At 36.7% G+C, this 20,957-nt stretch overlaps 2 protein-coding genes across 19 annotated transcripts in view; one reads left to right on the top strand and one right to left on the bottom strand.

Annotated features, from left to right (window-relative positions):
* MED23 (mediator complex subunit 23) overlaps positions 1–17,290 on the bottom strand; it is a 41,469-nt gene extending 24,179 nt beyond the window's left edge. For 2 of the 8 annotated variants that reach the window (XR_014803348.1, XM_021087970.2), the window contains exons 1-11: positions 17,049–17,290; positions 16,682–16,713; positions 16,440–16,527; positions 13,741–13,865; positions 11,944–12,055; positions 10,408–10,506; positions 9,279–9,380; positions 8,788–8,857; positions 7,124–7,236; positions 5,511–5,606; positions 4,931–4,948 (exon numbers count right to left, since the gene is read on the bottom strand). Coding sequence is in view for 4 of the 8 variants with exons in the window: in XM_021087970.2 (XP_020943629.1) it covers positions 4,931–4,948; positions 5,511–5,606; positions 7,124–7,236; positions 8,788–8,857; positions 9,279–9,380; positions 10,408–10,506; positions 11,944–12,055; positions 13,741–13,865; positions 16,440–16,527; positions 16,682–16,713; positions 17,049–17,096 (903 nt within the window). In the remaining 4 variants the exon portion in view is untranslated. Of the gene's footprint in view, positions 1–2,178; positions 4,949–5,510; positions 5,607–7,123; positions 7,237–8,787; positions 8,858–9,278; positions 9,381–10,407; positions 10,507–11,943; positions 12,056–13,740; positions 13,866–16,439; positions 16,528–16,681; positions 16,714–16,849 lie in introns of those variants that run through there. The other 6 variants (XR_014803349.1, XM_021087972.2, XR_014803350.1 and 3 more) reach the window with 4 other exon arrangements.
* A 128-nt stretch (positions 17,291–17,418) lies between these two features.
* The window catches only part of ENPP3 (ectonucleotide pyrophosphatase/phosphodiesterase 3), a 100,818-nt gene continuing 97,279 nt past the window's right edge, over positions 17,419–20,957 (top strand). For 3 of the 11 annotated variants that reach the window (XM_084956105.1, XM_084956080.1, XM_084956073.1), the window contains exons 1-2: positions 17,419–17,662; positions 18,531–18,604. Coding sequence is in view for 4 of the 11 variants with exons in the window: in XM_084956058.1 (XP_084812184.1) it covers positions 17,557–17,662; positions 18,531–18,587; positions 19,167–19,189 (186 nt within the window). In the remaining 7 variants the exon portion in view is untranslated. Of the gene's footprint in view, positions 17,663–18,530; positions 18,605–19,166; positions 19,190–20,957 lie in introns of all 11 variants that reach the window. The other 8 variants (XM_084956061.1, XM_084956101.1, XM_084956090.1 and 5 more) reach the window with 6 other exon arrangements.

The following is a 20,957-nucleotide window of genomic DNA, read 5'->3' as shown; positions in this document are numbered from 1 at the left end:
TGCATCATGTTACATGATCATAGAGGATGAGTTTCATAAAAAATTATTTTTCAAGTCTCACACAAAACAGGCTTCCCATTAACTTTTGACTTTCACTAAAAACATCACTGTTCCAATTTGACAAGGAGCATTACACAGTAGAATATTTTGTTATTTATTTTTTGAAAACAGATAATTGAAAAGTATGAAATGGGGACAAGAGATTTAATTTTGCAATCTAATTCAAACTATGAAAATCCTGGATTTCCAGGAATCAAATGCCATGACAAGAGAGCAAAGTTCTGTGTGTGTGTGAATCTATTTATTTAAAGTAATCATCACATGTTTATACTAACTTTATATACAGACGTATATCTAAATAGCTGCCAGATTATTCAATGTCTGTTTTCCAGTGGGTGGTATTGATTCGATACTGAAATGGAAACTTCCTCTTCAAAAAAACCCACACTTGATCTCAAAGTAAAATCTCTGCTCTTCCCTCTTAGAAGCCAAACATAATGCAGCTTTAATTTTAAATTAGACTATTTTAAAATCTAAAACAAGAAAAAGAATTGAATTTACACTAAAAATGAAAATGCAACTTCCCTTTCTAGAGGCAAAAAGATTTATGCTTTTTAAAGTGATTTTTTAAAAATACACTTTTATCAAAATATTTTAAGCCATATTTTAAGCCATTTTCATATTTTTAATAAAATGTTACATGACTTAATAGCCAGGCAGTTGGAAGCCTTTCTAATGAATACAGTAACTAATACAGATGCTTTCTCTCTAAACTTTAGATGAGATTATTAGTCTTTTGCCATGAAAAAGGGATATGATTTCTTCAAATTTAGGGGGGAAATGCAAAATGGGGACGAATTTGGAAAAAAACAAAACATAATGATAGCATCCCCTCTTTTGCATGCTTTTTGCCAGCTCCAAACTTGTAAAGCTCCAATATAGCTGCACTTTCTTAAAGCATGCAAATAAAACAAACATCTTTTCAAAACAGTAAGCATCAATGGTTGTTTCATATTTTTTCCAAAAACACAATGCCATGATCACAGTTCAACCACATTACAGATTTACAAAGAGCAATATTAACACCACCAGTTGAGACTACAGTACTTTTCCTCCAAATGTAATTATCATTATGAAGCAGAGCAAAGTGCAACAGACAACACTACAAACTATTTCTTAAGTCAGCATGCAAAACTACTGTGTACAGGGCTTGAAATTCACTAGTTCTGCCAACCACCAACAACCTACGAAATGTGTCAGACAACACAAAATTTAGAGTGAGATCATTCAAAGTATATAAGAGTCAGAAAAATTTGTGAAAAGAAGTAAAGCCAGGATTTCCAGTAGGAATTTTTCATTAGTGATGGGAATTTGCTTCTGGTTTGGAAACTAACCAATCTGCCAACTATTCCTCCATTCATGATGGTCTTCCATCAATCTGCTTCAGGAAAAAAGAATAAACTAAATAAAACTGGTTTTTAGCACCTGAGTCATTTTTGAGTTTCCGTTTTTGGCATCAGCTATTTGTTTTATAGAACTGGATATTTAACTACATATTTTTGGGGATAGAGTGATGGCTATATAGTTAATGATTTAAAGAAGAAAACCAAAACTATTAAGATTTTGGCAAAGTAAGAGCAACTAGGAAATTCATAGTTAAAGCGGATGATTCAATATACACCATGACTCAAGATTACTCCCAAATTTTTTTAAGAATTAAATCAGTCAGGAACCTCTATGGCACCAAATGCCCTGGTTAGTTTAAGGGTAGCAGAACATGCATTAGAATTAACTCTATATTTCCCACATGTTTTTGGTTAAATCAAAGGATTGTTCTCAAACCAAGTTTAGGGATAGCTTAAACATGTTTTTTTTTTTATTTGCCAATTTTAAAAATACCAAGGAAAAAAAAAAAAAGGAGGGAAAAGCCTGGAGTATAAAATAATCTGTGCTGTTAACTACTTTAGAATAAGTTTTGCTTTAGTTTTCAATTGCTAAATTATAAGTACATTAAAATTAAGACTCTTCACCACATAAATTACTTTATAAGGTGGAATAAGTGAAAATTTGTAAACTATTCAGTCTAATGATCTGTGAATAAAGGTTAATTATCAATCACTAGGTTGTGATAATTCTGGTAGCTGATGGAAGCTATGTCTACTGCTACTCACAACTTACTTTCTGAATGCTTGTGAAAACTGGTCTTCAAGATATAGACATACAAGTTGAATTAGTTTACATCAAATGTACATGTGTGTTTCGTTAAAACCTGTTTTAACAATAAGAATCTAAATTCAATGATTTCAACAATTCGATTTTTGCACAATAGAAAAAAACTGCATTGGAAACGTTTTAAATTTTCAGCTTTGACAAAAGCTGCGAATCAGGCACAAGGTATTAATAGAAACATTAACATTAACCTCCACCCATATTCCTGCTGTTTTCCCAGCATATATTTCAAATGGTAAATGATAACGGTTTCAGTCTTAGTAACCACATCCTATACTAAGTGCCACTGACCTTTTCATATAACAGTTTTGATCCTGCTGCAGTGGTGCAATTTTAACATACTGTATTTAGGTGAACTTAAGTTAATTTACAATCATTCTTTCAGGGCTAGAAGTCAATTTTACAGCAGTATCTATTCAGGACAAGTTCGGGAGGAAAATCCCTTTTATGTTATGTATCATACTCTCTACCATTCAGAACTGGAACCCATGCTAGTTAATACCACTTTCAATGGGTAAGGATAAACTGAGTGATTAGTCCAGTACTTCACTGTCTCAGGACAGCCAGAGTTCATATACTATCACATAAGAACTTGAGCAGTGAATCTGTTTTGTAATGCTCCTATTCAGTAGAAAAAACACAAACTCTCCTGGAAACACAAAACAGGATTCTCCCACTGTGAACATCTACCCTGCTGGTCACAGAACCGGGCTATTTATTTATGACTTTCCAAATGCACCTGATTTTAGGATGAAATACCATAGCCCAATTCCTACTGGAAAATGCAATATGGACAGCTCTTAAAAGGTTTCAAAGCTTTAGGTAAATTATTGCATTGCTAGAGAAAAGGACAAGAAAGTATAGTGAAGGATATATAGTTCTGTAATGATAAAAGATGTGATCAGATAACTTATTTTTAATCATACGCTTCTTAAACAGTGTGCTCTCATTTTGTACCCTATTTTCCAGGTGGTAAAAATAATATATCAATTCAGCATATCTTCTATCTTCAAGTCCACTCACTACTGAGTTTTCTACCAAAGCAATTAGTGATGAATTGTGAACTTTTGACAATGTTTACACTACAGTGGGATCAAGACTAATAATGTTCTGTCAGCATTTCCATTATAAACTTTATTTTTTATGGATTTATGTCTTAGTCATAAACTTTTTTTAGGTTGAAACTTGTTACTAAAAGGATCAGATCAGAAATACTCTCCTGTAAATTTTGTCAGTTTCTAGTTTGAGAAGAGCTGCCCCCCAAAAGCAAAAAGCTAAGGATGACTAATGATATCTGGGGGAATGTACTTGCAGCTCAAATGACCGTGGGTACATTCATCCACCAAACTGCAAAAAAACGGAGTCAAGTATGACTTAAAGTTCATTGCAAAAATTAGCTTTAAAACATAGCATGAAGCATTTTTTTCAAAGTTAACTGAATACTTACCTCTAACTCAAGTGAAAGCTGATCAGAATTAATGACTTGGTATTTAAGATGCTACATTGACAGGTTATGTGAGGTAACTGTCAGATACTGTAGTGTGAAGCAGTTTCAGTTTCACATGTACAAAGGCTTGTCCAAACAAGGAGACTTGGTAAATTTTTCAGAAGAAAAAACTTAAAATAATAAAAGAGATACTGCTACTAGGGTGAGGTTTGGCATGCAAAGTTTCAACACTGAGCAAGTTTTATGGCCAAGCTATATGTCCTTAAAAATAGGGCTTTATAAATGGAAGCACTGGCACAACCTTCACTATAGTATTGCAAACAGCAACGCTATTTTATATAACCTAGACAAGAACGTCTTTTTAAAATCAAAAAGCTGGTCTATTTTAATATCTTGGGCTCAAAAATTTTTAACAAAAATAATTGGAACCACTATTTTGCTTAAAATCTCAAAGGTGAAAAGTCCTGGAACAGACTTGGGACTGTATAAGAGTTTGGTTTATAAAGTTTGGCCAGGTGGTGTTCCTCCTGCTACAGGCGGGCTTCAACTGAGAGGCGCTCACTCCAGGAGAAGGACACTTCTGGCAAAGACTGACAAAGAAGGGTGTTTGTCAAGCAGGTGTGGGGTCACCTAAGAGTGTGACATTTCTTAGTCATTCCCCATGTTTCCAAAAAACACCTTCCCTGTGTAAAGCTTACCACTCCAACTTTTAAAAGTAACATATCTCTGTTACAGTGCTTTTTTCTCTCTTTTTCGTTTTGTTTTTCATTTGTTTTTGTTTTTAGGCAAAGCAACGTACACATTTTTTATTGATGTTTGTTTATGTTTTAATAATCTGGAAAGATAAAGGCCACCACAAATCTTTCCATCTCTGAAAATTCCACCAGGCTAGCTTTAGCCCTAAAGTATGAAAAAGAGTAAAATGGAGTGGGAAGGAAAAACAACCCATCAAAAAGTGACAGGCTTTATCATGTGCCAGGTGTTGTCTCTTGGTTTAAAAAAAAAAAAAAGAAAAAGAAAAAGAAAAAAAAGAATATATAAAAAAAAAACAAACACCAAAAACCAAAATCAAAAACAATCCACCAAAAACAACTCTCATATCCCAAGAAGAAATTCATTTTAGTGGCCTTGGTCTCAGCATGGTCCTGCCAATTTCAAGCCCCGACCATACACGTATTCTCTAAATGGAATCAGTGGCTACAAAGCGGCCAGCGTATCGTTAGTCACAATACAACAGTAAGGTTGTGAACATACCTGAGCAATGTTCAAGGTCTAGAGCATTGGAGGATGGGCAGGACAAGACAGGACAGAACAAAAATAAAGGAAGAAAAAAAGAAAAGACAAAACAGTGACTATGAGGCCAGCCTCAAGGAACCCAGAGTCAGCACAAACCCTCCCACATGTTAAACCATTAAAAAAACATACACCAAAAAGAAAAAAAAAAAAAAAAAAAAAAAATCAGCAATGAGGCCACGCTGAAGATATCAAGGGTTATAAAAAGAGACACCCAAATAATAATTTTAAAAAAGCCAAAAATCATGGTTAAGTCATGTGTAGGTTTCTCTGGCAAAAGGTATACTTGAAACTGGCCTTATAGAAAAAAAAGCAATGCAAAATAAACCAACTTTTAAAATATCTCCTTTTTAATTTAAACATTCTTAAAGCAATAATATAAATGATAGGAACAATACATTGTTTAATAAACCATATATTTAAAAAAAAAATCACCAAATAGTTCTTAACTGTTTTGCTCAGTTAGCTATAGCAAAGAAAAGAGAAAAGAATAGTGCAGATTCTATGCAGAATTCACTAGGTTTCCAGCACAGTACAGTACCTGCTTATTTAAACCTAGCATATTGCAGACCATATCCCTGGAATAAGGCTGCTCCAAAACATATCTCAACAAAGCAGTCTGTGGTTCAAACAGATCCTTTAAAGAAAATAAAGAAAATTATTGCTTCAAGATGAAAGTTAATGTAAATTCAAATAATTTGAAATTGGGATTAAAAAATCCTCTAAAGGCACTTGTTACCTTCACACAGTAGGCAGTATCTAGTGGAAAAAAATCATAGGATTTTAGTGCTTACAATTAATCTGTTCCCACCCTTTATTAAATAAGTGATGTATCTGCAGTGAAGGGACTTGCCCAAGGACATAGAGAAAAACTTAGAAATGGCTTCAGCACTATGAAATTCTTAAGCATCACTGTAAGGAAAGGATTTTTGCCCAGAAATCCAATCAAAGAGGAATAGTGTTTACATTTACACTTGTACATTCTCATACAGGTGTAAATGTTAATACTATTTTCCAAATTTGGACAGAACGAATAATGACTGGACAGCACAGAGCTGAAGAGTTTAGATGCCAGAATCAGATTGTCTGAGTTAAAATTCTGACCATACTATTTCCTAAATTGGCGGGGGGGGCTAGTCAAGTTACTCTCCCACTTTGTGTCTCAGTTTCATCATCTGAATAAGGGAAATATTAAGATGATTGCTAAGAATAAAGTTTGTTGCAAAGTCAAACTCTTAAAACAGTGCCTGGCACATAAGTATACAATAAGTTTATCTGTACTCATTATTATTATCATGATGATGGCATATTCCATTTAGTTTACTACTTTTTCACATTCCAAAGTTTTGCTAACTAACGTGCCGAGAGCCCAGAACTATCACCTCAGTTGCACTATTTAACCCTCCTTTTAGACAAGTTTCCTAATCCCTCTGTACATCATTTTTAACATGAAACATTTACATGAAAACAATCTTGCCCTCTGCACCTCCTGCTCTGTTACCACTGCAAACCCCAAGATGGATAAAATGAATTTATCAAACTTCATTAGAACTTTATGTCCATATCTCATATTTCATCTTATGGGTGTTTGTATTTTTTTTTCTTTGAGAATTTTCTACTCTACTTTTGTCCTCCCTTGCCCCTTCCCTTTTGAAAAAAAAAAAAAAAAAATCTAACAAAGAGGAGGCTCACTCTTCAGATTTTAGCAATACTGCAAATTCATTTTTGGTCCTTGCTTTGTAAAGAAAAATGAAAACAAAGAATTAATTTAAAAGTTCAATTTTCTGATGTTCCTTTGTGAGGCAGTGGGTTAAAGATCCAGCGTTATCACCGCAGTGGCCCAGGTCACTGCTGTGGAGCAGGTTCGATGCCTGGTCTAAGAACTGCCATATGCTGTGGCAAGGCCAAAAAGAAAAATTCATGTTTCTAACTGTAAGTGTTTTGCTAGAGGTGGACCACTGGAACATAAACATCAGCAATATGAAAAACCACATGCTATACTTGCATACTGAAATCATATGATAAATCATAAACTATCTTTCATTAAATATTCACTTCTTTAGTCTATGAAAAGATAATTTAGCATTACACATCATATAATCCAGGATAAAGACTCTTAATGGATCAAAAGTTCCATTATACTTAGTAACATACCTTATCATATGGCAATAGGCCTTTCAAAGGAAAACGGAGAGTTGCAGGGTCCAATTTCCATGAGTTACAAATGGCACCCGAGTTATTTACAACTGGCAGAAGGCTGCAGCGGCCTGTACATATTACAAAAAATGTTTCTAAATAAATGTGAACACAGTAACACCTGGTTTTTCAAATATTTAATGAATACATATGCTAAACCAGGCACTGATTTAAAAAATATTTTAATTAAATGGAAGTTTGGGGATTTCCTTCCAGATGGTTAAAGACCAATTTGCATGGGCCTTCCAAACTCACAGATGTTCCATCTATCCAGGGACAGAGGTCGGCAAGCTATGACCCATGAACCAAATCCAGCTAGCCACCTGTTTTGTAAAGTTTTATTGGAATCCTTCTGCTTTTGCACTGTAATGACAGAGTTGGGTAGTTGCAATTGATTGTATAGCCCATGAAGCCTAAAATATTTCTTACATCACCATTTACAGAAAACGTTTATGGACCTTTAGTCTAGGGTCAACATGAGTAACTTTAAACATGATGTTCCTAGAGGCCTTGGATGTTGTATATGACCATCAGTCTGCTCAGGCATCCAACTGCCTGATGAGCACTATCACTGGGATGCCCTGCAGGCACCTCAAGTTCAACAACACTTAAGCTAAATTCATCATCATCCTTCTCAAACCTGCACCACTTCCATAATTCATTAAATGATGTCAATATCCACTCAGTTACAAAAGCTAGAAGCCTGAGGTTTATCCATCTTGGGTCTCTTTATTTTTGTATTTTCAGTGTCTAGAATAGCACCTGACTCATAGAAAATGCTCAAAATTTGGTCACTGACTAAATAATGGCCTATACTGGACTTCCTGTCGTGGCGCAATGGTTAACGAATCCGACTAGGAACCATGAGGTTGAGGGTTCGGTCCCTGCCCTTGCTAGGTGGGTTAATGATCTGGCGTTGCCGTGAGCTGTAGTGTAGGTTGCAGACATGGCTCGGATCCCGCGTTGCCATGGCTCTGGCGTAGGCCGGTAGCCACAGCTCCGATTAGACCCCTAGCCTGGGAACCTCCATATGCCATGGGAGGCAGCCCTAGAAAAGGCAAAAAGACAAAAAAAAAAAAAAAAAGTCCATATTCCCAGGCTGTTCAGAGGCTACCAAGATTTCTAGAAAAAATTCAGGAAAATATATGATCCCTGCAAAAATTGCAAAATAAATATTTATTTTTAAAAGAAAACTCAGAGAATCTAACAAACATGAAAAAATGGAAAATAAACGACATACAGAGCAAAGATGTAAATTAGTATGGGCTGAGAGAGTCAGATAATGTTGTATACTACAGCCAGAGAGGGACAGATCCATTGAGACTTTCAGTTGTCTACAGATTCCATGACACTAACTATTGAAAGTTCCCTCTAATCACTGGGAAATACACTTTCTAGAATGGTTCTATCTCAAGCTTAGACCCAGTCCAGACAGTTGCTTTTCCCTCCTTACGCTCAGCACAAAGTACCTGAAAACAAGCAAAAGGCCATTATTAAGCTCCTAGAGTTATACCTTGTGTAAGTCATGAAGACATGTACTAGATACCATGCATTAACTTTGTTCAATAGTCAGATAGCTAAAAATTGGGTACTGTTTGGTATATTTTAGATTATAGTCCTACCACAAATGGAATTTATCCTTGCTGTAGGCCTGAAAGTATCCACAAAGTCTGATACCAGGTTTCCAAGTAACTAAAACAAAATAGAAAACAAATAAGTATAAAAATAAAATCAAGATTTTCCTCAATACAAGGATCATTTATATAAAACAATATGTAAAGATTTAATACAATTCCTGACACATAAAATTACTCAAAGATTAGTTTTCTTTTGCTTCTTCCAAACAATTATTTACCAGTTCATTTATCCCTGAATTAAGCCAGGTCATACCACCATGTCCTTCACTAATTAATGAAGCTGAGTATATTTTATCACAATGATATATAAACTGTCTCAACAGAATAGCAAAGAAATGAAAGAAATATATCATCTCATAATAAAAAATGATTATTATCTACAGATAAAATGACTTTTAAAAAGCAAGTACATAAAAATAAAATCAATATAACTATTTTTAATACAAATTTCTAGTAAAAATTTTAGAAAAATTTACCCAGTGTGGAAGTTTTCCCTCAGGATATAGTTTCCTGATCTCTGTAACTGCAAAATATGCTGGTAGTAAGCAAGCATTTCTTTCCAAGATATATGCAATAACCTAAGTAAAATAAAAGGGCAATGTTATTATTTTGACTCACCTTTCCCATAGATAAGCCCTTCAAATGCAACAATGGTATTAAAAGGTAGCGATATCATTTCATTCATTCATTGGGCTTAAGCTATAGCATTAAAAAATTATTTGTAAGTGGAGAATATCTAAAAATGAAGAATAATAAGCAATAGAATGGATTGCTGACAGTTCATAAATGACATTGAAAATGCTTTAAATACTGGTAGACTCCAACAGGAAGCAACAGACTAAGAATTCTTACAACATTAGTTACAAAACACAGCAATCTTTTGAGTGTTCCTTAGGCTGACTTCCTATAAGGGTTGAAATACTTTAATATATCTATATTGTTCTTTTCCTAATTAAAAATTATGAATTAAAATTTAAAATTTCAGAGTTCCTGTCATGGCTCAGTGGTAACAAATCCAACTAGTATCCATGAGCACATGGGTTCAATCCAGGGTTGCAGTGAGCTGTGGTGTAGGTTGCAGATGTAGCTCAGATCCTGCATTGCTGTGGCTGTGGCGTAGGCTGGCAGCTACAGCGCCAATTTGATACCTAGCCTGGGAACTTCCATATGCCACATGAGTGCCCCCCAAAAAGAAAAAAAAAATTTAATTTCCTCTTCAAATATAATGAAAGTAAAATAGCATTTTTAAAAGTAGACATGATTTTTAGGTGTTCTGGCTGTGGCACAGTGGGTTAAGGATCTGTCATTGCCTCCGCAACAATGTGGGTTTGATCCCCAGCCTGTCACAGTGGGAAAAAAGGATCTGACATTGCCACAGCTGTGGCATAGGTCACAGGTGCAATTTGGATTTGATCCTTGGTCAAGGAATTTACATATACCATGTGTGCAGCCAAAAAAAAAAAAAAAAAAAAATGACATGATTCTTGTAAAAGTAAGCAAATGGCAGATTTTACAAACTACCATTAAGTTTTACAAGCACAGAACTATGTAATATTAAACTTTTTTTAAGGCATGATCAACAAGTTGCAGAAATGTTTAAATTACCTCTCTTGCTGCTAGGAGCTGCTGTACAACAGCGGAGCTCACTGTATTGGGAATTGTTAAGATTTTCTCCAAAATCACTTTTAAAAGATCTCGAACACCCTGATATAATAGAAAAGTCATATGTTAAACTTAAGTAATGTCACCTGTGCTAGTTAAAATATCTAAAAGTTCCAAGATTATATACTTGGGGGGAAAAATGTTATCTTCAAGGTAATACTTTTAATTTTTCTGAACTAGAGCTAACATTCAAGCCCTTAGGATTAACCCAAGAGAAGTATCATGTTCCAAAACAGAATTGTAAAGAACAGCTTGCAGTATAAATGAACAAAGAAACTCGCTCATAAATAAAAATTAAATTTTCCATACTCTACTAAGCTTTTTTGACCTTCATAACATTAAAAGAGTTTCTATTATTATGAGTGCCAAAAAAACCCTTAATTTGAACTTAACAGAAATACGTTTGAATAGAACTTGAAAATATTCTGAAAACATGGATAATGATATAAAACTTTCTGGTAGATGACTCCTTCAGCTCCTTCCTGTCGGCATATTCTAACTTTATTCCCTCTCCTCATAATCCATCACATACTTTAATCCCCCCAACTTATCTAATAAAGCTATTCTGTTAATGGTCATCTACTCATATCTACTACCAGCTGCATTATTTCAGAGCAGAATGCGATATGTAGAGAAATTTCATTCTATAATATAAACCATGAGATCAATCTTGTAAAAGAGATAGATGAAACATATACATGAAAGAAATGAGAAACAATTATAAAGCACCATACAAGTAAGTAAAGAAGTAAAAACTACATATTAAAATGCTAAGGAAAGTGAAGTACAAATAAAGAGAAAATAATCAGAAAAAGCTTCTCAGAAGTGATTTTATACTAAATCATGATTCTAACCAATAACTGTCAGCTAAGTCATTTTAGATTAGGGAAAATACGGACATAAAGCACAGGGGAGGTACTGGCAAATCTTTCAAAATGGAAAAAAACAAAAGTAGCTTGATGAAGCAGCAGATTCTACAGCTACAGGGCTCCTGAGCTGTATTATGAGACAATCAGAGAGGGTATGCTGTTGTTTTTGGTCAAGAACAGAGTGCTGAAAATACCAGTTTTGAAAAAACATGTACCCAACAGAGGTCAAAGGGAAGCAGGACCCGCTCCTTTCATCAGCTGATGTCTGTGTCCCTTCTCATTCCACACACCCCTGCTCTGTGCCCTTTGATTTGAAAGGGGCCCAAACACCATTCAGATCTGTGGCATGAAGGGACCCAGAGTCTGCTTGCTGACTTCCCTACTTGCTACAGAAATTTATCAGCCACCTCTAGTATTAAGAATGTTGGGATGGGAGCCGAGAAGCTGTGGGAAACACAGGAATTTTAAATCCCTTCAGGAAATACAACAACAACAAAAAAGATTTTGTAAATGCTTCCACTTTACTCCTCCCATGTGAAATTAAAATATATACACTGAAAAATTAATCCTGCCTGACAGCAATTACTTCTTATAATCAAGAAAAAAATACCTTGTAATCTACTCCTCCAATTATTTTCCGAACCAGTTTAAATGTTAATGCCCAAAGCTGTGTTCTTTCCCATTCAAGAGTGTCAGAGTTTATCAGGGATTCACAAACCATCCTGGAAAAAAAGGAATACCTATTCCAGTTACAAAGCAGAATTTTTCCAAGTTCTCTAATTGCTAAGGTCTGTGTACTCTGTATAGTTGTCATAATAAGTATTTTTCCATAAAGGTATGTATTATCAAGCACACTTTCAAAAAAGTACATATGTATTTTACATTTTTTAGTTGTATGAAAGACTAAACACAAAGTAGAACTAGACAATAATTATGTTATCTTTTAGAAAGAAATCTACCAAAAGCTACTAGTTAAATGTTTACCATCCATCAGTTTGTGGCAAACTGTCTTTTTCCCAAGACGGCTGCAAAACCACTTTCAATCCCACATGCTCTTCTAAATTGATACTCTTCCCATGAAGACTATCAGTGTCATGCTCTATCCTTCAATCTGGGCAGGTCTACAACTGGCAAATGGGATGCTGTATGACTTCCAAGGCAAGGTGAGAGAGCTTCTGCCAAGCCCTCTTCTGAATGCTTGCTCTTGGACTCCACCATGCAGTGACAAAGCACAGGTCACATGGAGAAAATATATGTAGGTTCTGGTCAACAGTGCCAGCTAAAGTCCCAGATGACAGCCAGGCATTACCCACCAGATGGGAACAAGAAGACCTTTGTCATGACTTCAGTTCTAGCCACCATCTGACTGCAGTCACAATACCTGAGAAGAAACTACCTACTACTTGGCCAGTCAAGCACCATGAACGTTAATAATAAAAGGATTATTATTATTTTAAGTCACAAAGTATTGAGGTAATTCATCATGAAGCAAAAGTTAACTGGAACTGACCCAGCAATTCCACTCCTGAGTACATATCTGAAAAAACCAAAAACAGGGAGTTCCCATTGTGGCTCAGTGGTTAATGAATCCAACTAGGAACCATGAGGTTATAAGTTCGATCCCTGGCCTTGCTCAAGTAGGTTAAGGATCCAGCACTGCTGTGAGCTGTGGTTTAGGTCACAGATGTGGCTCAGATCCTGCGTTGCTATGACACTGGTGTAGGCCAGTTGCTATAGCTCCGATTAGACCCCTAGCCTGGGAACCTCCATATGCCGCGAGTGTGGCCCTAGAAAAGACAAAAAGACAAACAAACAAACAAACCAAAAACACTAATCCAAAAAGACAGATGAACTGTAATGTTCACAGTATTATCTGCAACTGCCAAGATACAGAAGCAACCTAAGTGTGTATCAATAGATGAATGAATAAAGAAGATGTGGTGTGTGCACATACACATGCACGCACGCACACACACACCAGAATACTACTCATCCATAAAAAAGAATGAAATTTTGCCATTTGCAACATCATAGATGGACCTGAAGGGTACTGTGCTAAGTGAAATAAGTCAGAGAAAGACAAATACTGTATGGTATCACTTATATGTGGAATAAAAAAAATCAACAAATTAGTGAACAAGAACAAAAAGTTAACTGGCCCAAGCTGGTCAAAGAAAGTGATTTTAGCCCCTGGGCTGAAAGGCAAAGACTCCCTGGGTTTGAGCATTTTAGGTATACAATCCTGAGAATACTCCATCCTAAAAATTAGACATTATGAAGGATTTCTTGCTGAATCTAACTTCCTTCTTCATTCCCTTATCCTTTTACAACAACAACTTCAACCAATTTCTAAACATATGTAAAAAAGAAAATTTTTTAGATTGCTTATATCCACCACTAAACATACCTGGGTGGAAGAAGACCAGTCTCAACTGCCATTGCTAAGCAGTCATAAAGAAAAGAAATTCTTTTAGGACTATGCTGGCCATGAATGAATTTAACAATCCACTGGATGCACTGTTCATGAGATTCCTGGAAAATTAGAAAATAATTATATTTTAAGTCTAAACTTACAATCTACAACAAATAGCTTATAGTAAAAATGAGAGAATATCAAGACTATGAATGAGATAATTTGTGGATGAAAACAATTTCTAAAAAAACAAACTGAAAAAATTCAGGTTTAGTACTTCAGCTATATTAAGCTTAAAATCATACAATTACATAAATTAAACTCCTACCATTTATATTACATGGGACCTGCAAAAGGAGTATGATCTTATTAACATATTCATGATCAATACAAAGTTCTAGCAAAGACTGTATAAGCTATCGTAAGCGGTGCTCTTAATTGCAGACATAAATATTCCTGTCACTGGGGTAAAAATCAATTATGAATTAGTACATTAGTCTCATGAGAATTTAGTGTGCATCTAATCTCTAAGAGCCCAATCAGTTATGAATCTAATGTCATATCCAATTTCCAGACTTGGCAAAACTTTTAATTTGATACCAAAATGTAGTGCCATATCACAGTCTGTCCTGCTCCTCTGCACTGCCATTGTCCTTCAGTCACACTTCTATTATAATCCTGATTTAGAAATTCTTATTTTCCTCCTGACTCCCCCTTAGATATAAAATTCTTAAAGACAAAGGCCATATCTTAATTCATAAAATGCTTAATGAATTATTAAAAAATTAAAGTATGTTGGAAAGATGTTCAACATTACTCAGAGAAATGCAAATGAAACCATACTGAAATAAAATTTCTAAAGTTTTAGATTGGTAAAGATCAAAAAGTTCTTTAACTCTCTACTGTGAGGCTCTATGGAACAGATATTCTTATACACTGCTAGAGAGAGCACAAACTAGTAAAATCCTTACAGAAAGCTATCAGACAATTACACACAGACATACCTTTGACCCAGCAAAACTACTCTCAGGAATTTATTCTGTGTCCAGTCCATACAAATATTCATTATAGTACTATTTAAAGTGGAAAAGTTAAGAACTGTCAGTTGTTAGGAGACTGGTTAAATAAAGGAAGGTGCAGCCATATAAAGAATATTATACTGCTCTAAGAAAGTAGGAAAGGAAGGCAGAAGTAATTCTTAATGGACTGATGTAGAACTACATTGAGAATTATAAATTAAGAGGAAGAAAATCAAGGTTCTAATGAACAGTGTACATACACAGTATATAAACATTCTATAGAAATGATTCTATGCATAAAACACTTCTAGAAGGAAACATAAACTAAGAATACTGGCTGCAAACAGGAAAAGGAACAAGTTATTAAGTTAAGAGAGATGGAAAGCAACTTATTCATTGGGTCCAACTTTTGTACCCTTTGCATTTTGTATCATATAAATATTACCTATTATTACAAAATAATTAAAAGTAAAAGGAACTTAAAAAAGAATGTATTGGGAGTTCCCGTCAAGGCTCAGCAGTTAACAAATCTGACTAGTATCCATGAGGATGCAGGCTTCGATCCTAGGCCTTGCTCAGTGGGTTAGGATTCCAGCGTTGCCGTGAGCTGTGGTGTAGGTCACAGACCTGACTCAGATCTGGCGTGGCTGTGGCTGTGGCAAAGGCCTATGGCTTTGGCTCCAATTTGACCCTAGCCTGGGAACTCTCATGTGCCACAGACGCAGCCCTAAAAAACAAAAACAAAAACAAAAGAATGTATTGCCACTATGTGATTCACCTCTTGAGTAGTAAGTCTAAAGCAGCAGCTCAATCGCAAACAGTTCTCATTTTCCTACCTATAATGAACCATGAGAAGATAATGTACTACTGCACCATGAGCTCTCTAAGGATTACACTTGGGAGTTCCCACTGTGGCACAGCAGAAACAAATCTGACCAGTATCCATGAGGTTTCGGGTTCGATTCCTGGCCTCACTCAGGGGTTAAGGATCCGGTGTTGCCGTGAGCTGTGATATAGGACACAGACATGGGGGATCCTGTGTTGCTGTGGGATAGGCCAGCAGCTGTAGCTCCAATTCAAATGCTAGCCTGGGAACTTCCATATGCTGTGGGTGCGACCCTAAAAAGCAAAATAAATAAATAAGTAAATAAATAAAATTTAAATAAAGTATCACACTATTGCCTTTTTCAAGGCTACATTATCTGGGGAATGTTCTTTGTTACTAAGTTTTACTGTTACTTTCTTCAATGTTGTCATACTATCTTTGTATCCCTATTATGGCACCCTTGTATCTCTGCTATGGTATCCTTATTATAGGATCTTCATGTCAAGGCTAAACCAGTTCCTTTGTTGAAATGAGTGAAATTTTTATCCATTACAATCACTAACACAGCTGTTCTGAAGTGCACCAAATAAATCAGAATAGGTTGAAAACGGTTTTATATAATCTACCATGGGAAAGACTTTTAAAAACATCTCACATCTGTGCTGTAGTTAACCTGATTTTTCTATACAGATTCTCCACTGGAAGAATAGGAATTGAAACAAACAGGATACTAGAATAAACAAAAGACAAGTTATTTCCTTTTCCAGAAAGACCTTAACAGCAACATCAAAGAAAATGTAAAGAAGTCAAAAATCATCAGCCAGGTGTATTAAAAATGCAGTGCTCACCTGAGAAAGACCACCCCAAAACTGTCGGAAGGCTCCCAAACAGCTAATTAGTTTTGTTTTTTCATCTTCAGGGTTGTCCATAAACATGCTAAAAAAATAAAAATCACGGTGTTTGCCACTAGTTTTAAAAAGGTAATTCAACGTAACCAGAATAATGGATCTTATAAACCTACATACAAGACAGACCTAAATAATATCATACAAAGATACACTCAGGTAAAATGTGCCATGCATACACTCACCCAGGGAAAGCCTCTTCTATAATTTCTGTTTTCTGTAAAAAAAAAAAAAAAGTAAATGGTGAACGCGAATTTAAAAAACAAAAGGGGGAGGGGCCTCCCCGAACAAAACAATATAATGCAACAGAGAGCAAGTCACCTTAATCAGCCACAAGCGGAAGCAAACAATACCTGTCGTGCTGGCCTGTAACAAAGCGTGTTGTGGATTTCGAAGGAGACTTTGAATTTGACAGCAATTTCAGAATTCCTCAGCCGTTGCACACAAAAGTGGCATCACAACAAAGAAGTCTAGGAGAGGTTGCCCGGGCCGTTGTCCCCTCGCCACCCCCTCGCCCAGCCATGGCCCTGGGTCCCTAGCCGTTCCACTCACCACCACCTCCTCAAAAATGCTTTGCAGTTGCGTCTCCATCTGGACCATCGCCCCCTCCTTCCTCGGACGTCAACCGCGCGGCCCGGACCGGCCGGAACTCCGGGAATAGAGGGGCAGAGGGCCAGAGGGCTAAAGATGCCCGCAGGAAACTGCAGCGCGCCAAAGTCGCGTTCCTCTTCAAGGATCCAGCTGAGGCCGAGCCCTCTAAGGCCCAGCAAACAACTGGAGCCTGCCCGGAAGCCAGGTAGCGATGGGTGCGCGCCGATTACGAAACCCGCAGAAACCAGGGATCCAGCCATTAAGGTTCCGCCTGTGGGAAAGAGCGGCCCGCGAGCCAGGCGAGAGTGCCCCCCAGTGGAGCCTGGGGCCTAAGTCATCCCGAGGCGTCGTTGCCTGCAGGCTGCCACTTCTCCGCTGAAGCAGGAATTTCCTCCTCCTCGGTGCTTAAACTTTGGCATACTGGGAAGTATAAAAGTTTGAGACCCAGGGGCTGCAAAATCGGCCGGAAATGCTCCTCCAAGCGGCTGACCTTTTGGATGTCCGTCAGCAGAGTGGAGTCAGGAGTTGGAATTGCACTTTTCTTGACGACAGGAACCAATGTCTTCTCAACTATGGTAACCTCCGTGCCTTGCACAAAACCAGAAAAGCAGCAGGGTTTCAGTGAAGGTTAAAAAAAATGAATGAACGCAGCGTATTAATTTTTCATTAGAATAATTGAATAATAATATCTATTTTCAATTAATCATCTAAAATAATAAAATTTACCAATTACAGAATATCTATAGCCTCTTTGGCAGGGATAGAGATGGACAAGGGTGGTAAAGAGGAAGACTGATCCACAGGCATGGTCTGAAAGGATGCACTGAGTCGTGTGTGCCCTCCTCCCCGCCCTACTCCACTTTATTCTCTCAAGCATCAAGTTTGACATTTTGGTAGAAACTTACTCTCATTTGTAGAAATGGTAAATGTTTAACTCGTTCCCTCAGTACTAGACTTGTGTTAGGCATTTAAAGAACTGTATTGCAGAATGTATTTTTCAGACTGCCCAAGCTAGAAGGGTAACAGAGTCAGAATGATTAAACTTTAAAAGCTAGGAGTTCCTGTTGTGGCGCAGCAGAAACGAATCCGACTAGTAACCATGAGGTTTCGGTTTGATCCCTGGCCTCGCTCAGTGAGTTAAGGATCTGGCATTGCTGTGAGCTGTGGTGTAGGCCACAGTGGGGGCTGGAATCCTGCATTGCTATGGCTGTGGTGTAGGCCAGCAGCTGCAGCTCCAATTCAACCACTAGCCTAGGAACCTCCATATGCCTGGGAATTTCCATATGGTGCGGGTGTGGCCCTAAAAAAGCAAAAAAAAAAAAAAAAAAAAAAGTCTAAAGCCCTCTAGCTTTCTTTTTTGTTCCTTTTGTATGCTAAACAGATTATTTATTGTGTATTATCTTTAATCATATTCACTTCTAAGACAGTTTTCATTTCATCTAGCAGACTTCCATGTTTCGGCTCTGTATTACAAATGTTGCCCATGGCTTGTACAATCAAGTAGGTAAAATGGTCAGGTAAGAATTACTTGTCATAACTAAATAAAATTAATTTTTATATTATACTTGCTGATATTTTATTCATTGAACAAAAGTTGACCATCCATTTCTAGACCTTCTTAATGCCCTTCTCAGTCATTCTATATTGATATATACTTTACATACAGTGAAATGCATAAAAATTTAATTGTGCGGATCCATGAATTTTGGCATATGTTCATACTTGTTTAACCACTCCCTCAGGCAGGATATTTCTATCTCCCCCAAAAAGTTCCTAAAGTCCCTTTGCATCCAATTCCCCTCCCAGAGGCAAACATTGTTTTGAAATCATTAATTAGTTTACCTGTTCTAAAAGTTTATATAATTGGAATCACACAGTATTTACTCTTTTGTATCTAGCTTCTTTCATACAACCTTATATTGAGATTCACGTTATATTTTGTATAGCATTTCATTGTGTGAATATACTATAGATTATTGTTCAGTTTATCTGTTGGCGGGTATTTCAGTTGTTTTCAGTTTTGCTATGAACATTCTCAAGTCTCTCTAGAGACAAGCTATTTTTCTATTATTTTTCTAGGAGCAGAATTTTGGGGTCATATTGTAAGTATATGCTTAACTTTATAAGAAAATCCCAAGCAGTTCTCCAAAATGGTTTTACTGCTTTTACATCCTACACATTTGTGGGATTTCTAATTGTTCTGCTTCCTTATCAACATTTCATGGCGTCAGTCTTTTTACCTTTACCCATTCTAACAGGTGAACGTTCCCCTAGTGATTAGACTGATTTCTTTTTAATTTATATCTTATAAGCTATTCAGATACCTTTTACAAAGGGTCCGTTTAAGCTTCTGCTTACTGTCAATCAGGTGATTTCTTATATTCTCATTTATTTATAGGAGTACTTATATATTCTATATACAAGTCGTTTATCAGATGTATGTGTGGTGGACATTTTCTCCCTTTTTTGACTTGCTGTTTCAATTTTCAAATAATGTCTTTAATTAGAAATTTCTAATTTTGATAAGTCCAATTTATTATGTTTAAATTGTGTGGTTATTGTTTTAAGTAGCCTATGAAAACTTTGTCTATGTTAAGGTTGTGAGGCTATCCTCCAAAGTTTTCTTCTAGAAGCTTTATAGTTAGTATAGATAGTGGGTATAGATACGTACTATAGACATTTGGATCCATGATCACTTGAATCCTTTTTTGTGGATGTGTATTAGTGTGTGTGTGAAGCTGAGGCAGAACTGTTTCCTTCTCTGCTCCAGAGTGGTCATGGCTGCTGCTTAGGGCTGAGCTGCTTGGCTGACCCCTGATGGGCCTAGAGGATAGAGCCTCAAACTAAAGAGAATTATTCTTCAGCCTTAAAATCTAGTGGAATTTTCCCTGCCAAGTCTCAGGCTTGCCTGGAACCCGTGTGACTCCTTTCTTCTTTCTGATTTCTTTCTTTTGCAATGGGAATGCTGGTCTCACCATTATGTGTGTGTGTGTGTGTGTGTGTGTATGTGTATATATATATATATATATATATATATATATATATATATATACACATATATATATATTTGGCAGACAAAAATCTTTATGTTTAAATTTTTCTTCTTACCATAAAACCTGAATTTTATGTCATACATTGTATCTGCTAGTTTGCTCAGCAGTCTACAGCTTGCAAATACCCTCCAGAAAGAACCGAATTTTTCTGGAATGTAGTAAAAGCTGAATGCTCCCTTCTCTGGGCTTACAAGCACTGAGTTTCTCAGCCTACTTCTAGTTACTCCTGGTTCTGCATATTCACAAGAGGGCAGCGTGAAGTCTGCATAGGTGCTCGGGTGTGCACGTGTGACTTTGCTATCGCTGCACAGGTGTTGAGTTTAATAGTACAATATATATATATATATTTTTCACAGTCCCAGGGGTCTTCTGGCTTGCATAAGCGTCTTCCTCATCCCACACCTCCATGGAAGTCTTGCCGGTCTCAAGTGAATGTTTGATCCACAGGCTACCTGGTTCACAAGCATTGCGCACGGGCGAGGCAGGGGTTGGCCAGCAACTTCTGGGCAGCCAGGGGTGGGCGGGGCAGTGACGCGCCTAGTGTGTCTGACCCCAACACCCCTTTCTGGGTCTTCCATTTGGGATCCCATGTCCGACTCCAAAAGCAGGGCCCAGGAGTTGGGGAGGAGGTCCGGAGGAGCAGATGGGGGCCGCAATCATGCAGCCTGGGTCACGCTCAACATTGTTTTTTGAAACAGATAATTTATGTAGTTTTACAAGTTCACAGTAGAAAGGAATTTTGCCAAAGGATGAGTCATACCTCTAGTCTCATCCATTTGTTCCAGTGTCCTTTGTTGAAATAACCTTTTTTTTCTCC

This window comes from Sus scrofa, chromosome 1, assembly GCF_054392235.1.
Source record: "Sus scrofa isolate SSC_HxYL_T2T_F1_AM1 chromosome 1, Sscrofa_HxYL_maternal_Yorkshire_Landrace_v2.0, whole genome shotgun sequence".
In the NCBI taxonomy this organism is placed as follows: Eukaryota; Metazoa; Chordata; class Mammalia; order Artiodactyla; family Suidae; genus Sus; species Sus scrofa.
Note: the sequence above shows the minus strand (reverse complement) of the source record. Positions and strands in the feature narration are given on the sequence as shown.